The sequence below is a fragment of the Hypomesus nipponensis genome, chromosome 9 (assembly GCF_054491055.1).
Source record: "Hypomesus nipponensis isolate SF chromosome 9, ASM5449105v1, whole genome shotgun sequence".
Taxonomy (NCBI): Eukaryota; Metazoa; Chordata; class Actinopteri; order Osmeriformes; family Osmeridae; genus Hypomesus; species Hypomesus nipponensis.
The window spans coordinates 17,257,275-17,272,050 of NC_140369.1; the positions used below are offsets into that span (position 1 = coordinate 17,257,275).

Sequence of the window (14,776 nt, forward strand, 5' to 3'; positions counted from 1 at the left end):
CACCTAAAATCAAGTAAAGCTGTGAGTTGATCACATTGAATAGTTTCAATCTGTCTGCAACAATTATTATTCCCTTTCTGTTCATCGTTTTTAATCACATACCGTGTCTCAAGATTGGCTAAACTGAAACATGATATGGTGGCATACTAACCCAGTCTAGTGACAGATTTAAATTATGACTATTAAATAATTCCCCGGACGTTAATATTGTCTCCTAGAAAAGTGTAAACAATGTAATGTATTGCAGATCATAAGTCAGAAACACGTTTATAATGAATCGATCATTTATTTTTCGCAGCACAGTAAAGCAAATGACAGAATTAAGCAATAGGGATAATCCCTTTCAATGTGATTGGCGGATAGGTTTCACTCCTACTACCACAGCCCTCCAATGTAACATGACATTACCAACAGCTCTTTAGATATCCATAGCAGTAATAGAAAATATGGACAATATTGAATACTTGTATGGAACAAAGGTACTATAGTCAAATTAGACACATTTGACGATAGTACCTTTGTTCCATACATGTTTGTTTTTAATACGTAGCCTACATTGTAAACACTGTCAAATTGACAATCATGGTCCACTAGGCTACGTGTTCGGTCCCACGAAATGTGTCACAAAAGTCAATGAAGTCCTTTTGCATGAAATCTTCGCTTTGTATTACATCGTCCTCAGATGGAAAGTACTGCATACTCTCCTCTTGGTAAAGCTCTCCAAAAGTGAAGAATGGAAATTGTTGGCGCTTTGCCATTTGCCGAGGGAAGAACCGGATTGGATCTTGTGGAAAGAGATCTGGACTGTCGAGCAGTGCGCCCCTAGCGTTCTCCAGCACTCCAAGATAGGAATCCATGTCAGTAAAATCCATTTCACAGTCCGACCCACTATCAGTGCCAATGGAGTCTGAACGCATATGCATCATCTGGTATTTTTCGTGCATTAAAAATTGGTTAGTGTTTCTTGGGGCCCTCATACCTGCTGCTCTTCTGCCTTTGATGTTGACAGGACGCAGTGACATCACCAAGCCTGATGGACGGGGTCGTTTTTTTCTTTGGAACTGAGGATGGTGTCCGCTGACCCGTCCTCTTTTTCCCCGATACCCTTGTCTCCTTCCGCACTTGTACCAACGGTTACTGTCCCTCTTTAAGTCATCCTTCAGTTGGTCTTTGAGGACGGCAGGTCCATTATTATAGACAGGCCATTGGCACAAGCCCTTGCCACACATATCTTCTTCGAAAAGCATTGGCTTGCAGCTACTTGCTTTCTCTGAAGCTCTTCACATTATCTTCTCTGCTGCAGACAGTAGCGAGGGAACAAATAATGCTTTCTTGGAGTTTGTAAATCGTGGTTCACCACACGAATACCTCTAAAAGCCTACCTTTTTACTATCCTCTCTGACTTTTTCTTTACCACGGGCTTTAGATAGTACATAGCCTGGTGGTGTCTCTCTCAGCAGCTTGACTGCTCGCGACTGTAACTACAGGGTCAGCACTGACAGTCACACCCTTTTCTCCTAGTTGTTTTACTTAAACTATTAAAACTGGATGAGTTCAGCTAAGCCAAATCGTTTTAAATAAGCGGGTGGGTTTCCTGATTAGAAGATTTGATAGTTTACTGTCTGTCTATATAGCCTCACTATTATAATGTCTTGTGTCTCACAAGTGTGACAGTTAAACGGATCATGTCTCTATGCAGTGCACTTGCTTTATATACACTCGGACTGTTCGACTTCCATGGACACTTAGGGGTGTTTCATTTAGCAGGTTTGCTGTGGAGCTTTAGATATATTTGAGACTAAATCTAGTAAATTACACATAGTTGAAACTATTTGTTAAACGCCATCATTTTACTGATAAATTAATGAAAATAGCCAGTACAATCTTTCTGTAATAAGATTAAGTGATCCAATCAAGAATGGACCATTCCATCTTTTCTTAGTCCTACGAGGCTAATACTGTGTTGGACTCAACTTAGCAGTTTACTGTGTGAAGTTAATATTTAAGCAATTGGAAGACATCGATATTCGTCGTTGGTTGTTGATAAAATAGATACGCTACATTTTCCATTATCACAGTCCCATAACAAAGTTGTACGTTTTATGTATTTATTGCGATCTCGTGTGTTTTACGTGAATCTACATCATGTCCCTATAGATACGCGCTCACCATGGCCATCTGTCACTTATTAACACCAACACGTTTCCTTTTACTTTTGATTTATTATTTCTTTAATAATTACGTTCATTAATTACATGATGCCGTTTTAGTTATGGTCATAGAACGAGATCATTTTGTTTTTGAATAAGGTTTGAAGATTCAATAACTGTCACCGAAACTGTCACAGTGGCAGCAGACTTGGCTAGCATCAGCAAGCCGTCACAACAACAAAGATGGAGAAAAAAGGAGGCAGCTAGCTGCTGGCTATCACATTCATAAGGCATCCTTAGATAGCTTCAATCTTAATTTAGGGGATTATATACAGCTAGCGTGTCTGCTAACCTTCGCAGTATCAACATGGAATCTGTCACCTTCGAGGATGTTGAGAGAAAAGTCTTCATCGTTGGATCGGAACTTGTAGAAAATTATACCGTACGTTTAGCTAGATTTCATGCTAGCTATTAGCTGGTTGCTATCTAGCCAGCGTCGCCACATGAGAAACATATTTATATTTTGACTAGAATTGTTTGCCATAAAACAGTCAGTGCTAACTTGAACCCATCACTCCAAATGTATTGCTTGTTGTAGGCTTGTGTTTGGTAGATTAGCAATGCAATGGATTTTTAGAGAAAGGCACTAGTACTCTACTACTAGCGCAGCTTGTCTCAGCAGTATTGTGACTTCCACACATGTACAGCTAGCAAGGATAATGTTCCCCAAAAAATATTTACAAGATTTAGTCCAAGTAATGTTTTTTATTTCTTCTTTTATGGCCACGCTACACTATTTTAGCTGACTTTAGCTAGCTACTGTGTTGCTAGCTAGCTAACGAATGAGATTGACATGCAAAAGCACATCCATCGTTTGACTAGTGTTACCTAATCCACATTTTAAAGAAGCTACTATCCATATTTCAAAAAATGCTTTTCTTTTGTTTCATGATTTTGCAGGTGTACATCATTGAGGTAATTGATAGAGACCACAAATGGACCGTAAAGCATCGCTACAGTGACTTCCATGATTTGCACGAGAAAGTAAGTGACATAAGGAGCTAACGACGTTGGCAACGTTTGATCTCACTCCAGCGATGCACTTTATCTGAGCTTAGACAGTGGTCAAGTTGTAATCCATATCTAGGAATGTTGGTATAATTCTGCACATCTATCATGTCATGCGTTTGTTTATGTGTGTGTTCCTACTCAAGCTGACAGCTGAGAAGAAGGTTGACAAACACCTTTTACCACCCAAAAAGATGATTGGTAAAAATTCAAAGAGCCTGGTAGAGAAGAGGCAGAAGGAACTTGAAGTCTACCTACAAACAGTGCTCCTTAGATTTCCTATAGCTGCCCCTAAGGTCCTGTCCTGTTTTTTGCATTTCCACCAATATGTAAGTATTCAGGTGTTACACGTAAATGTCTCCCTGTCTTTAACCCAACAGACTTATTGTTTGCTTACCTTGCCCTTTGGTCTCCTCAAGTGTCCAGCAATTACTTGTTTTCCATACACTGAGCAGTTAATTGTAATAGTTAAGCATTAGCCCAAAGCTTGTCTTGTGACAATGGATGATTAACAAGTAAAATGACTTATGGCACAGTCATAGAGACAAGCTTGTTAAAAGTCGAATAGAATTAGAATATCAATGCATTTCAAAACGTTTTTTTTGATACTCAGGAAATAAATGGAATTACAGCTGCCCTGGCAGAAGACTTATTCCACAAAGGTTTGTGTCTATTATAACGTTATTTTAAACCAAAGTCTGAATCACTAAACCATATGTGAATTATTATAAAAAATTGTAATGGTAATAATCAATAATAACAATGTGAAGAGCTCTTGGGATGGACATGCTTGTGAGGGGCTGAATGTGGATGTTGTTCCTCAGGAGAGCATCTGCTTGTGGCTGGGGAGGTGTTCACCCTGCAGCCCCTACAGCTCTATGCCATCACTCAACAGCTGAGGCTGGCCAAGCCAACCTGCTCCAATGGAGACGCCAAGGCAGACCTGGGGCACATACTGGACTTCACTTGCCGGCTTAAATATCTAAAGGTAAAGTCTCTTTCCTGTTGCTGCAATCCTGTAGAAGGGATAGATGAGTGCGAGTTTGACCTCTACTATTTATTTTCAGATTACAGGAACGAGAGGGGAAGTGAGGTCCAGTAATATCCAAGAACACTCCTTGACCTTTGACCTCTCCATCTTCAAAGCACTTGTACAGATTGAGGTAGGAAGACACACATATGAAAAACACGTCTTGAAGGTAATACTCATAAATAGTATTTATACATATCCGGATTCTTTCTTGAATTGTGAATTTATCTTTAAAGATAAGTGAATGCAGTTCAAAGCAGATCAATGGACTGCCTTCCTTGAAGTCCACCTTGGCCACCATGAGCATCCACCATTCAGCGGAAACAATGATGGTACAACATCAACCGCCTTTGTTTGTCCTAGACCTAGAGAAACTGTGATTCTGCATGATGCTGGGTTGTCTGTGGTATACAGAAACATACACATAATCTTCTCCCCACACATTTCAAGACAGCGTCAAAGGTTCCCTGACAGTGGTTTCCTGTTCATATGCATTCGCTCCACTTCTCAATGCCTCTATCTGTGTTGTGCGTCTGACCAGGACATCCTGGTCCCGGAGGCATTTGAGTTCCCTCAGTGGGAAGCTGATGAGGTGGAGACAGACTGTCCAGTAACTGCCATCATCCCAGCATGGAAGACCCTCACCACTCTGGACATGAGCCACAATCACATCAGTCGCATCGATGATTCAGTGGTGAGAAACACACTGCCGCCGCCACTACATGTTTTATGGTGTTTCTGGTGACCTTTTCAGAGGCTGTTTGTAGACGAAGGAGAGAGGAATGTACCCTTTGTAGAGTCATTTCTTTTAATTGAATCAATTTTTCCCCTTAGAAATTGATACCAAAAGTTGAATTCTTGGACCTCAGTTACAACAGTCTCTCTCTTGTGGAGAACCTTCAAGTACGTATTATATTGTCATGGTTTACTTTAAATGAATAATTCCTCCATAATTCGCAATTCCTCCCTACGGCATCAATGTATCAAACACTAAAACGGCATTTAAATGGTAAGGAATCGTTTAATATATTTTCTTGGTGGTGAATGTTTTTTTTCCAGCACCTGTACAACCTCATTCACCTGGACTTATCTTACAATAAGCTGACCGTTTTGGAGGGGGTCCATACAAAGCTTGGGAACATCAAGACCTTGAACCTGGCAGGAAACCAACTAGACAGTCTTGTGGGACTCAGTAAACTTTACTCTCTTGTCAACTTGGATCTGAGTGGCAACAAATTGGGACAGGTAAAAAAAAAAAAAACAATAAATAAAAAAAATCTCAATTTCTAACTAGCGAGTAAAACAACAAAAACAAACGTGAAATGACATTGTTTGTTTCTCAGCTGGAAGAGATCAGGAACATTGGAGCCCTCCCATGTTTGGAGAAGCTCAGCCTGACCAACAATCCCATGTGCATCATCCCAGACTACAGGACCAAGGTTCTGGCCCAGTTCTGGGACCGTGCTTCAGAGGTACAGTAGAACCACCTGGGCCTGTATCTCTGGTCCTTCCAGAACCGTAGCCACGTTCTACCAGCCACTAGCCAGTTGTTCTACATACATTTACATTTAGTCATTTAGCAGACGCTGTTATCCACTTACTTACAGTAAGTATGTGGAGATTCTCCCCCGAACCAAGTAGAAAGAAGTGTCCCGAGGACACAACGTCTTTTGGCACGGAGGGGAATCCAACCTACAACCTTCTGTTTACTAGCCCGACTCCCTAACCACTCAGCCATCTGACCCCACAGTGTTCTGCCTCAAAACACTGAACATATCCACAAAGACTCACCTGTTGCGTCAGGTTCCCAGCCACCACTCTGAGATAACATTGAAGCAACTGTGTTCAAATTAAAATTATGAGCCTCGGTCAGTGCTAAGTGATAATATAGTTCCCCTTGCACACGTAGGTATGCTTGGACTGCACTGCACCGACAGAGAAAGAGCTGGACACCGTCGAAGTGTTGAAAGCCATTCAGAAAGCCAAGGAGGCCAAGGACAGAATGGCAAACACCGAAAGAAAGGTAGACGTGCGCTCTTACAAAACAAGTCCAAAAGGAACTTTCTGTTGTTGACATCTTATCAGTAAAAGATTCAGTTAAAATCCAAGCACAGCTACTTATTATCTTGATCGAAATGACTCTACAAACAGGGTTCTGGGTCCTCATGCTAAACAATCCCCCCCAAAAATACTGGTATTGGCTGAAAAAGGTTGACAGACATTTTTGACTCATTTGTACATTTTTATGTGGTTAAAGCTCTTCCTCAACCTCGAGTTACAATCCCTCTCTTAGCCATTTGCAAAATTGTCCTGATAGACAGTACAGATCGTAGTTGACTTGGAGTCACATACTAATATGACCTCTATTTGCCTTTCTGTTTAGCTGCAGTTTTATATTTCATCAACTAGTAAAATACGTATTCATAGTCATAAACATATGTAACAGAAATGGATGACATGGATGTCTAAGCCAAGAGTAAGCACCTCAGCTCTGTGAAGCTGCTTGCGCTTTAGCTGCTTTGTTGGGGGTAAAAGGGGTCTTTTTAAACGTGGTGCTTTAAAGCTGCGCCTGGTCATCTCTGTTGTTAGACCGGCGAGGAGGCCAGGCCGTCTGGCAGCGGAGCCCTCCCGCCCTCCTCCTCCTCTCACTCTGCAGCTCCCTGCTCTCCCTCCCTCGCCCAGCCAGCCAGCTCCAGCCAAGGTAATCATGTATGTATCAGGCTGCTGGGAGGGGCGGGGCCTGCTGGAACTACCTCTGCTGCTTCTGCTGCTGCATGCTCCCTCGCTTACACGCTCGCTCGTTGACTTGCTCACTGACACACGTGCACTCTTACGCGCTCGCTCGTTGACTTGCTCACTGACACACGTGCACTCTTACGCGCTGGCTCCCACGCTCACTTGACTCACCTACGTGGTAACTCTGCCTCAACTTGCAAGCCCTCTTCTTTGAGGTGGCATGGGTGCATTCCTCTCAATGGCATATTTCCATAACGAATGGATTTGAGGGGATCTTGGATTGACTTTGTCACGGAATGAACTACTGTTACCACTAAACTAACTAAACACCTTCCACTAATGCACTGTCATGAGTTGATATTACAATGCACCTTCTTCTCTCATTACACAAAACCAGTACATTGTGAAGGGGTGTATCATCAATCCCTTTTCAGATCCACATTTTCTCTCTCTTGGTTTTAGCAATGAAATGTAAAGAAGAAGCCTTTGTTACCCAAAATATATTGACTCCTGTGGATCATGCACTTACCCAGCGATGCTATAATGTAACCAATTTGTCTTGTGAGGACAAACTGCAGGTACTCCACTAACTACATTTAGTGAATAATTACAAATGACGAGGTGGTTACTGATTGTTTCTGTTCTGTACATACATCAACATTTCTACTCCTTTTTTTTTAGCTAATGAGCCAGCAGTCATGTGAAATTTCCAGCAACCAGCAGAATAGGTTTGGGAGCAGCAGGTTCGTAATCATAATTTTAAGAAGTGATTCAAACATTCTCCAATTTCACATTTGTGGCAATAAATCAAAATGGAGACCTGTGGCGTTCAGTGATTGCCTGCAGGGAGTGCTAAGTCCCCCGCATCTTGTGACCAAACTTCTCTGTAGTCTCTTGACATGGTTGTGGTTTGCCTCCTTCAGCTGCTGCTGTTGTGCCGAGGACAGAAACCTGGCGGAAACCTGCGACATCACACCGGTCCTCCCCCTCCACTTGCAGTCCTACACCACCTCCAACCAGGACTACATGACCCAGCTCTGCTGCCGCATCGCCACAGCGCTGTGGGAGCAGAAGAAGGAGAGGAGGGGGTCCAAGCAGAGGGGGGAGGCTCTCCCCGGTGGGGAGGGGACTGACCTAGGCAGCCCCAGCCCCAGCTCTGGGGACGGCTACTTTGAGATGGGCCTGGGGGAAGTGGAGGAAGGTTCCGGCTGTTCCGGGCCCTCTCTTGGCGCGCCCCCCGAGGACGAACCCCTAGATGGCGCCGCCGAGGTGGTCCGCATCACCCGGGGCACGTGGTGCCACTGTGTCCGAGTCGGCGAAGTTGTAGAGCAGTGTTCGGCCTGTGTGGTTCTGACAGACAGGCTGCTGGTGGTGCTACTGGCCCCCTCAAAGGATCCCCCTCAGGACCTGAAGCTCTTCACTGACAGTCTGGTGGCCGACTGTTTAGTGCCGTACTCAGACATAGAGGCTGCCCAGTTTGACATACCAGACACCTGTCTCAGCCTGAGGGTGAAGATGAGAGACACACAGTGGCACTTCTTCTCCGACGCCCAGAGTTTGAAAGAGCTCCACGCGGACATTTGCACGCTCGCGCCGCCTCCCTCAGGGGTGCCCCACGGTCACGCCACCCCCTCGCGTTTCCTGCGTCAGCTGTTGAATTCCTGGGAGCTCGACGACAGCGACGACATCCACGGCGGCTACGCGGCCCACCTGTTAGACCCCGAGACGATGGCCCCCGGGCCGCAGAGCGACATGGGCCGCAGCAGTGAGAGCCCCTTACAGGCAGACATCCTCTCCCACCTTGCACCAGCCCAGGTGGGGGGAGACCCCCGCAGTGTCCCCTGTGTGCTCTTCCTGACCCCGCGGCACCTGTGCGTGCTGAAGGTGGACTTTGCAGCCAGGAAGGGAGGTCTGGAGGGGCCGGAGTCCGTCCGGCGCCCCTCCGACGGCAAGCTGAGCCGCGTGCCCCTGGCCTCGGTCCTGCTCAACCCCGGGGTGAACCCCCAGCAGGGCTGCTCGGCCGGATGCTCCCACCGGGGGCACCGCCACCGGGACGGCCACGTGCTGGAGCTCCTGGTCGGCCCGCGGGGAGTCGCCGCCGTCTTCCCTCTGGCGCACGACAAGCTCCTGTTCCAGGCGCAGCTCGGCGGGCTGCGCTCCGCCCTGAGGGACGTCAAGACCGTGGCCTTCCTTCGGACGGAACGCGGCCTGCGCTCCAGCGGCCGCCACGCCGCCTCCACCCCCACCAAGGCTAGTCAGAGGGTGTCCCTGAACAGGTACAGGTGTAAAACAATCCATGAAAAAGCCTTTGAATTTGTACCAACTTGAGAATAGCAGGAGAAGTACCGGCGACCTCTTCACAAACGATTGAATCCTTTTTAAAAATGGGTGTCTGTGTCTCTCAGTGTCCCAGCGGGTGTCCCAGAGGGTGTCCAGAGGCCCCATCTGACCCTGTCCCTAGTCTATCCCAGCGACCCTCTGATCCAGAAGCTGTCAGAGGAGAACCAGTGTCCCTCTCATCTAACATTGTCCCCAGCCCTGACTCTATTCTCTGGACTCCAGGGCCACGAGCTACTACAGTTTTTCCACAACAACATCGGAGAGGTACACGTCCTTCGCGCTGACCACAGAAACAAACACATACCCACACACCCCCAATCTGAATCTGAATTGATGTTTTGAATGGCAATGTACGGTACACGTACCTGACAAAAAGCAGAGCGTTGATGTGGGAAGAGAGAGGGCTCTTGCGTTTCCTGTAATAACAGACCGTGTGTCCCATGTGCAGGTTGAGAACGAGGAGCTGAAGCACATCTCGTGGTTGTCTGTGGTGTTCTACAAATCCCCAGACGTCGAAGTGACTTCCTGTGTCATGCTGTCGACTAAAGCCCTCTACTTCCTCCTGGACGACTCGGCGGCTGCTCTTTCTGACCAACTATGTAAGAAACCCTTTGGTCAATTTGATTGGTCAATGCACGGCCTCATTTATAAAGTGATGACAGTGGCCTCCCAGCACGCAGAGCAAGATGTCAGGGCTCGTCTATTTCCTTTACAGGCTGGTACCACACCATCTGTTTATCTCCAAATTCCTCCATTCCCTTATCTGGTGTTGACACTGAAGTGTTCTACCGTTCCCACTGTGTGTTCTCTTTGCCTTCCAGCAGTGTGGGACTGGAGTCAATGTGACCAGAGACACCCAGACCTCATCATGTCCTACTGCCTGGTTATGAACCTCAGTGACCTGCAGAGCGTCAACGTGGGACTGTTTGACCAGTACTTCAGAGTCGTGGGTGAGAGGATCTACTGGGTCTGCTCACTTGCATGAATCTGACTTAAGACCCCTGCTTTGAGAGTTTATTTCGATAGTTGGGCATTTAATTAGGAATAAGGACACAACCCCAATCTTCCACAAGGCACGCATGCGTGTATCCAGTTTATTTCATCGATGTCAAGTTCGCCTAGTGTGGACCTGTTCTTTCTGGTTGAACGGCTTGTTCTGGTGTCTTCAGGGTCTTCAGCGGACCACATCCTTTGCTGTCTGACTCGAGACAGCTACGGCACCCACCACTTCCTCCAGCAGCTGATGATGGTGCTGTCTCTACTAGAGAAAGCCCCTTCCCCTGAGCCCTCCGAACAAGACTTCTACACTCAGTTTGGGAACAAAAGCACAGGTACTTCCAATAAATATATCATAAGGGTGAAAATCTGTTTTATTTAGAAGGAACTTTGCCCTTCTCCTGTGGGTTTCAGTAAGTTGGTCTTTGTCGCCACCTGCAGGGAAGATGCAGAACTACGAGCTGGTGCACTCCAGCAGGGTGAAGTTTATTTACCCCAGCGAAGAGGAGATTGGGGACCTCACCTTCATCGTGGCTGAGAGGAAGAGTCCGGCTGGTGCCTTGTGCTCCTTCAATATCCTGCTCTACGTGCTGGTTTTCCAGGTCCAGACCAAGGGCACCGGTCCAGCCTCCCCCCTCCCCCCAGGGTCACCTCCAAGCCAGCAGCCTCTCCTCCAGCCCAAAACCCTCATCCTCACCAGCACAGATGTCTTTCTGCTGGACGAAGATTACATCAGCTACCCGCTGCCAGACTTTGCCAAGGAACCCCCGTCTAGGGACAAGTACCAGCTAACAGACGCCCGTAGGATCCGGGACCTGGACCGAGTTCTGATGGGTTACCAGACATACCCACAAGCGCTGACCCTGGTGTTTGACGACGTGCCCGGTCCTGACCTGCTCTGCCACCTGACCATGGACCACTTTGGAGGGGAGGAGCTGGGGGAGAGGGGAGGGGCTGTATGCGGGGCGGAGAGCGAGGTGCAGTGGTGTATCTATGTCCCTGGGGCGGACAGCAGGGAGAGACTCATCTGTCTCCTGGCCCGCCAGTGGGAGGCGCTCTGTAGCAGGGAGCTCCCTGTAGAGCTGACTGGTTGACTGAATGGCTGGTTGATCAGCTGACTGGCCAGTTGCTGGCTGCTGGCTGACCGTTTCATCAACTGGCTGGCTGGCTCAAAAGCACATTTACAAAGAGACAGGGTTATAAAGAATGTGCCCCAAAGATTCCTCTCCTCGCAGACACATGATTTGATATACATTGACATCTTTTTTTATGTTATTATAATGCATCCTGGGAATTTGTATAGAGTAGTCCACATGAGTTTGATATTTATTAGTTAGCTATGGCTTCTTCTTCCACAGATTGTCTCCTTGGCTAGCTATAGATAAAAATACCGCTGCTGTGCACAATCTGCTTTGTTAATAAGCATGTTTTTCTGTTGAATGTGTTGTCACATTATGATGAGACAGTATATCATGTAAATGATGTGAACTATTTTATCAATGTTTTGGATGAAAGAATTGTTGACTGTCTTGAACCAATTTTTGATGACGTTTGAATTTGAACAGTATTATTTGTCATCTGTATTTCGTACATCCTTGTACAATTTTAGTTTCTGCACAGGTTTAAGTTGGGGAAAAAAAATGGGAAAGCAACCACTTTTCAGTCATTTACATAATGATAACGCCTCATCACCACATACTCATCAACTTTATCACAGGAATTGAATATGCACTTTAAACTGGAAAGAAAAAAAAGGTTCTTGCTCAGCAGAAGTGAATTGTCCTTTTGTGTGCTCCCTTGGTAGGCAGTCAGCAATATTTGATCCTGTTTCTCAGACAGAGGGGAACTGGCATGGTTGCAAAACACCCTCATTGTCTGGTTTCTGTCAGGTCCTGAAGGGATTGCCATCGTATTGTATCCTTGCACAGAATATTTTGCTGCTTCTGTTTTATATTAATATAAAATTCCACAATTAAATGTGTTAAACAAACTTGTCGTATTGTCTGTATTTACCAACAAACTGGAATGTGTTTTTTTAAGGATAGTAAAAACAGGAAACACTGGAACACACCGAGCAGTTTGAAGCTGCGTGTGTGGCACTGTGTGGAACTGACCTTCTACCTTCCTGTTATTGCTCCGAGCAGCCTGCTCCAAACCTCCATCTGACCAACTCACAGGTTGACATCAGCTGACCTACAATTCAAACATTTTCATCAAGTGTACGACTATTGGAAATGAATCCTTCTAAAATGTTTTCATTTTACAACGGTAGCATTTATAAATAATATTAATACAACTTTATTTATATCGCACATTTCATTTAAGAATTGCAGCTTAAGGTGCTTTACATAAAATCAATCATCAAAATCAACAAAAACAATAATACAAGTGATAAAAGTAATAATGACGGAACCAAATGGATTATCAGTTAAAAGGATCCAAAGGAGATTGAAGAGATTGTGTCAAAGTTCACAGGATTCAAATATTATGAAGGGGAACAGTCAAGCATCCAGGGGCGGAGAGTAGAAAACTAAATTCTCCCCTTTCTTAAGGCCCCGTCACACCATAAGGTTTTGGTCAACGTTCTATGACGTTAGAGGAAACGTTAGGCACGTTCGACTTCATGCAGCGCCGGCGGCGCCGACAGTCGGCTGCCTTGAAGCTGAGAATGCCATTGGCTGCTTCAAGTCAGCCGGGCTGCAGGCGGCTGCAGGCGACACCGGCGCTGCATGAAGTCGAACGCACCTGTTGGTAATTGTGCACGATCGCTGGTATAGCGCCAGAAAAGAGTTGTGTGGACGCTGGTGACGCTGGTAATCGTCGGTAATCGTCGGTAATCATCGACTGCAAACACGTATCATATTCTCATGTAGGTTAGTGCATGAAGTGCACCAGTATACTATTTCAAAAGAAATTCTTGCATTAAAATAATGTATCATGACAGTTTGTATGATTTGGTCATTTATTATCACACTAGCATTTAATTATCACGGCAAACAATTACACTGCACTAAACTGTAAGTGTAAATGTAAAGTGAAAATAACAAAACCAGTCAGTATGATGACTTTAGCGAATATCATTCACGTCCAACTAAAACAACGGCCACGCGAAAGGGAATGAGTAAACTGTTTCCTCTACTAAAAAATACAATGCGGGTCACGTGAAAAAACGATCCAAAGACTCGTAGAAAGACCGAGTCGGGGAATGAACGAATCGTTCGTTTCCTCTAACTACAGAGCCTACGCAGGTCACGTGAAAAATGATCCAAAGACTCGTAGAAAGACCGAGTCAGGAAATGAACAAATCGTTTGTTTCCTCTAGCTACCAATACAGAGCCTATGCAGGTCACGTGAAAAATGATCCAAAGACTCGTAGAAAGACCGAGTCGGTAAATGAACGAATCGTTCGTTTCCACGAGCTACCAGTACAGAGCCTATGCAGGTCACGTGAAAAATGATCCAAAGACTCGTAGAAAGACCGAGTCGGGAAATGAACGAATAATTTCTGTTTACTTGGACGAGCCAATGCAACAGTCCTGATGCGCGGCCACGAGAAAATGAACGAATCACTCTTTGAGAGGACTCGTTACTCCCGAGTCCTTGTAAGGATTCGTTCAATATGAACGAATCGTTCACGAACGCCACATCACTAGTCACACGCCAGATGTGTCCAACTCGGCCCAGAACGCTCGAAATTGAACGTTCAGGGAACGTTGATCAGAACGTTATGGTTTGACGGGGCCTTTAAGCCAACAGTATTTCCTTCCCCTCTTGAAGAAAACCTATGTTATAGTCAGGAAATGTTATGCCCACAACAAGTAAAATGTTTAGCAGGGTTAAGGTTAGGTAAAGCTTAATGGATTCAGTTGATTCCTGGATATTCCATGGCAGGGATGATGTACAGAGATGGTATGATATGTGCTATACTGTTATCTGTGATCTTGTTAATAGTGCAAATTATAATGTAATTCCTTCCAGAGCATGATGCTTTTGTCCAAAACTTCCTCTGGACTGAAGTATCATACTTAAATCAGGAGGTTGTCCATAGGTCGCCATTTCTGGCCTAAATCAGTAGCATCCTGTCCTGGGGGCATGTCAAACTCACGGACTTTCACACAGTCAAAATGAGAGTAATGGCGTTGTGTCTGCACATGGCCCTGTGATTGTTGTGTCAAACTCATTAGCCTGACAACAGTACCATAGTTTGGATGTCTATATTGGACCTTCAGTACTCAATGTGGTAGGTTGGTCACTGCCCTTGGAAATATCCGGTTATGGCATCTGTTTTGTTGTGAATAATATACTCTTCCTTGTAGAGTGTCTGGGAAAAATGTCAGTTTGTATCTGTTTTGAGGCTGAAAAGAACACAAGCTTTTGGTTTGAAATCATTTAAAGCCTAAAGCCAACAGATCATGTCAACATTATATCTTCTCAGAGGGGGATTTTTTATAATACC

At 45.3% G+C, this 14,776-nt stretch overlaps 2 protein-coding genes across 3 annotated transcripts; one reads left to right on the forward strand and one right to left on the reverse strand.

Annotated features, from left to right (window-relative positions):
• Window positions 1-266: 266 nt before the first annotated feature.
• Window positions 267-1,680, reverse strand: LOC146273285 (uncharacterized). The gene has a single exon (XM_084705612.1). It carries the CDS (start codon window positions 1,245-1,247, stop codon window positions 591-593), a length of 657 nt encoding a protein of 218 aa, XP_084561738.1. The 5' UTR covers window positions 1,248-1,680; the 3' UTR covers window positions 267-590.
• Window positions 1,681-1,957: 277 nt separating this feature from the next.
• On the forward strand, window positions 1,958-12,310 carry nisch (nischarin). 2 transcript variants are annotated; one of them, XM_084705564.1, is made up of 21 exons: window positions 1,958-2,592; window positions 3,111-3,194; window positions 3,365-3,547; window positions 3,832-3,880; window positions 4,043-4,206; window positions 4,286-4,381; window positions 4,485-4,580; window positions 4,790-4,942; window positions 5,083-5,151; window positions 5,308-5,493; window positions 5,592-5,720; window positions 6,158-6,271; window positions 6,838-6,949; window positions 7,447-7,562; window positions 7,666-7,727; window positions 7,908-9,260; window positions 9,390-9,588; window positions 9,773-9,923; window positions 10,149-10,274; window positions 10,494-10,655; window positions 10,762-12,310. In XM_084705564.1, the coding sequence occupies exons 1-21, from the start codon at window positions 2,518-2,520 to the stop codon at window positions 11,412-11,414; spliced, it is 4,332 nt and encodes a 1,443-aa protein (XP_084561690.1). In that variant the 5' UTR covers window positions 1,958-2,517; the 3' UTR covers window positions 11,415-12,310. The 2 variants fall into 2 exon arrangements, with proteins under 2 accessions (XP_084561690.1, XP_084561689.1); XM_084705563.1 differs by having other exon boundaries at window positions 1,959-2,592; window positions 10,146-10,274.
• Window positions 12,311-14,776: the final 2,466 nt, after the last annotated feature.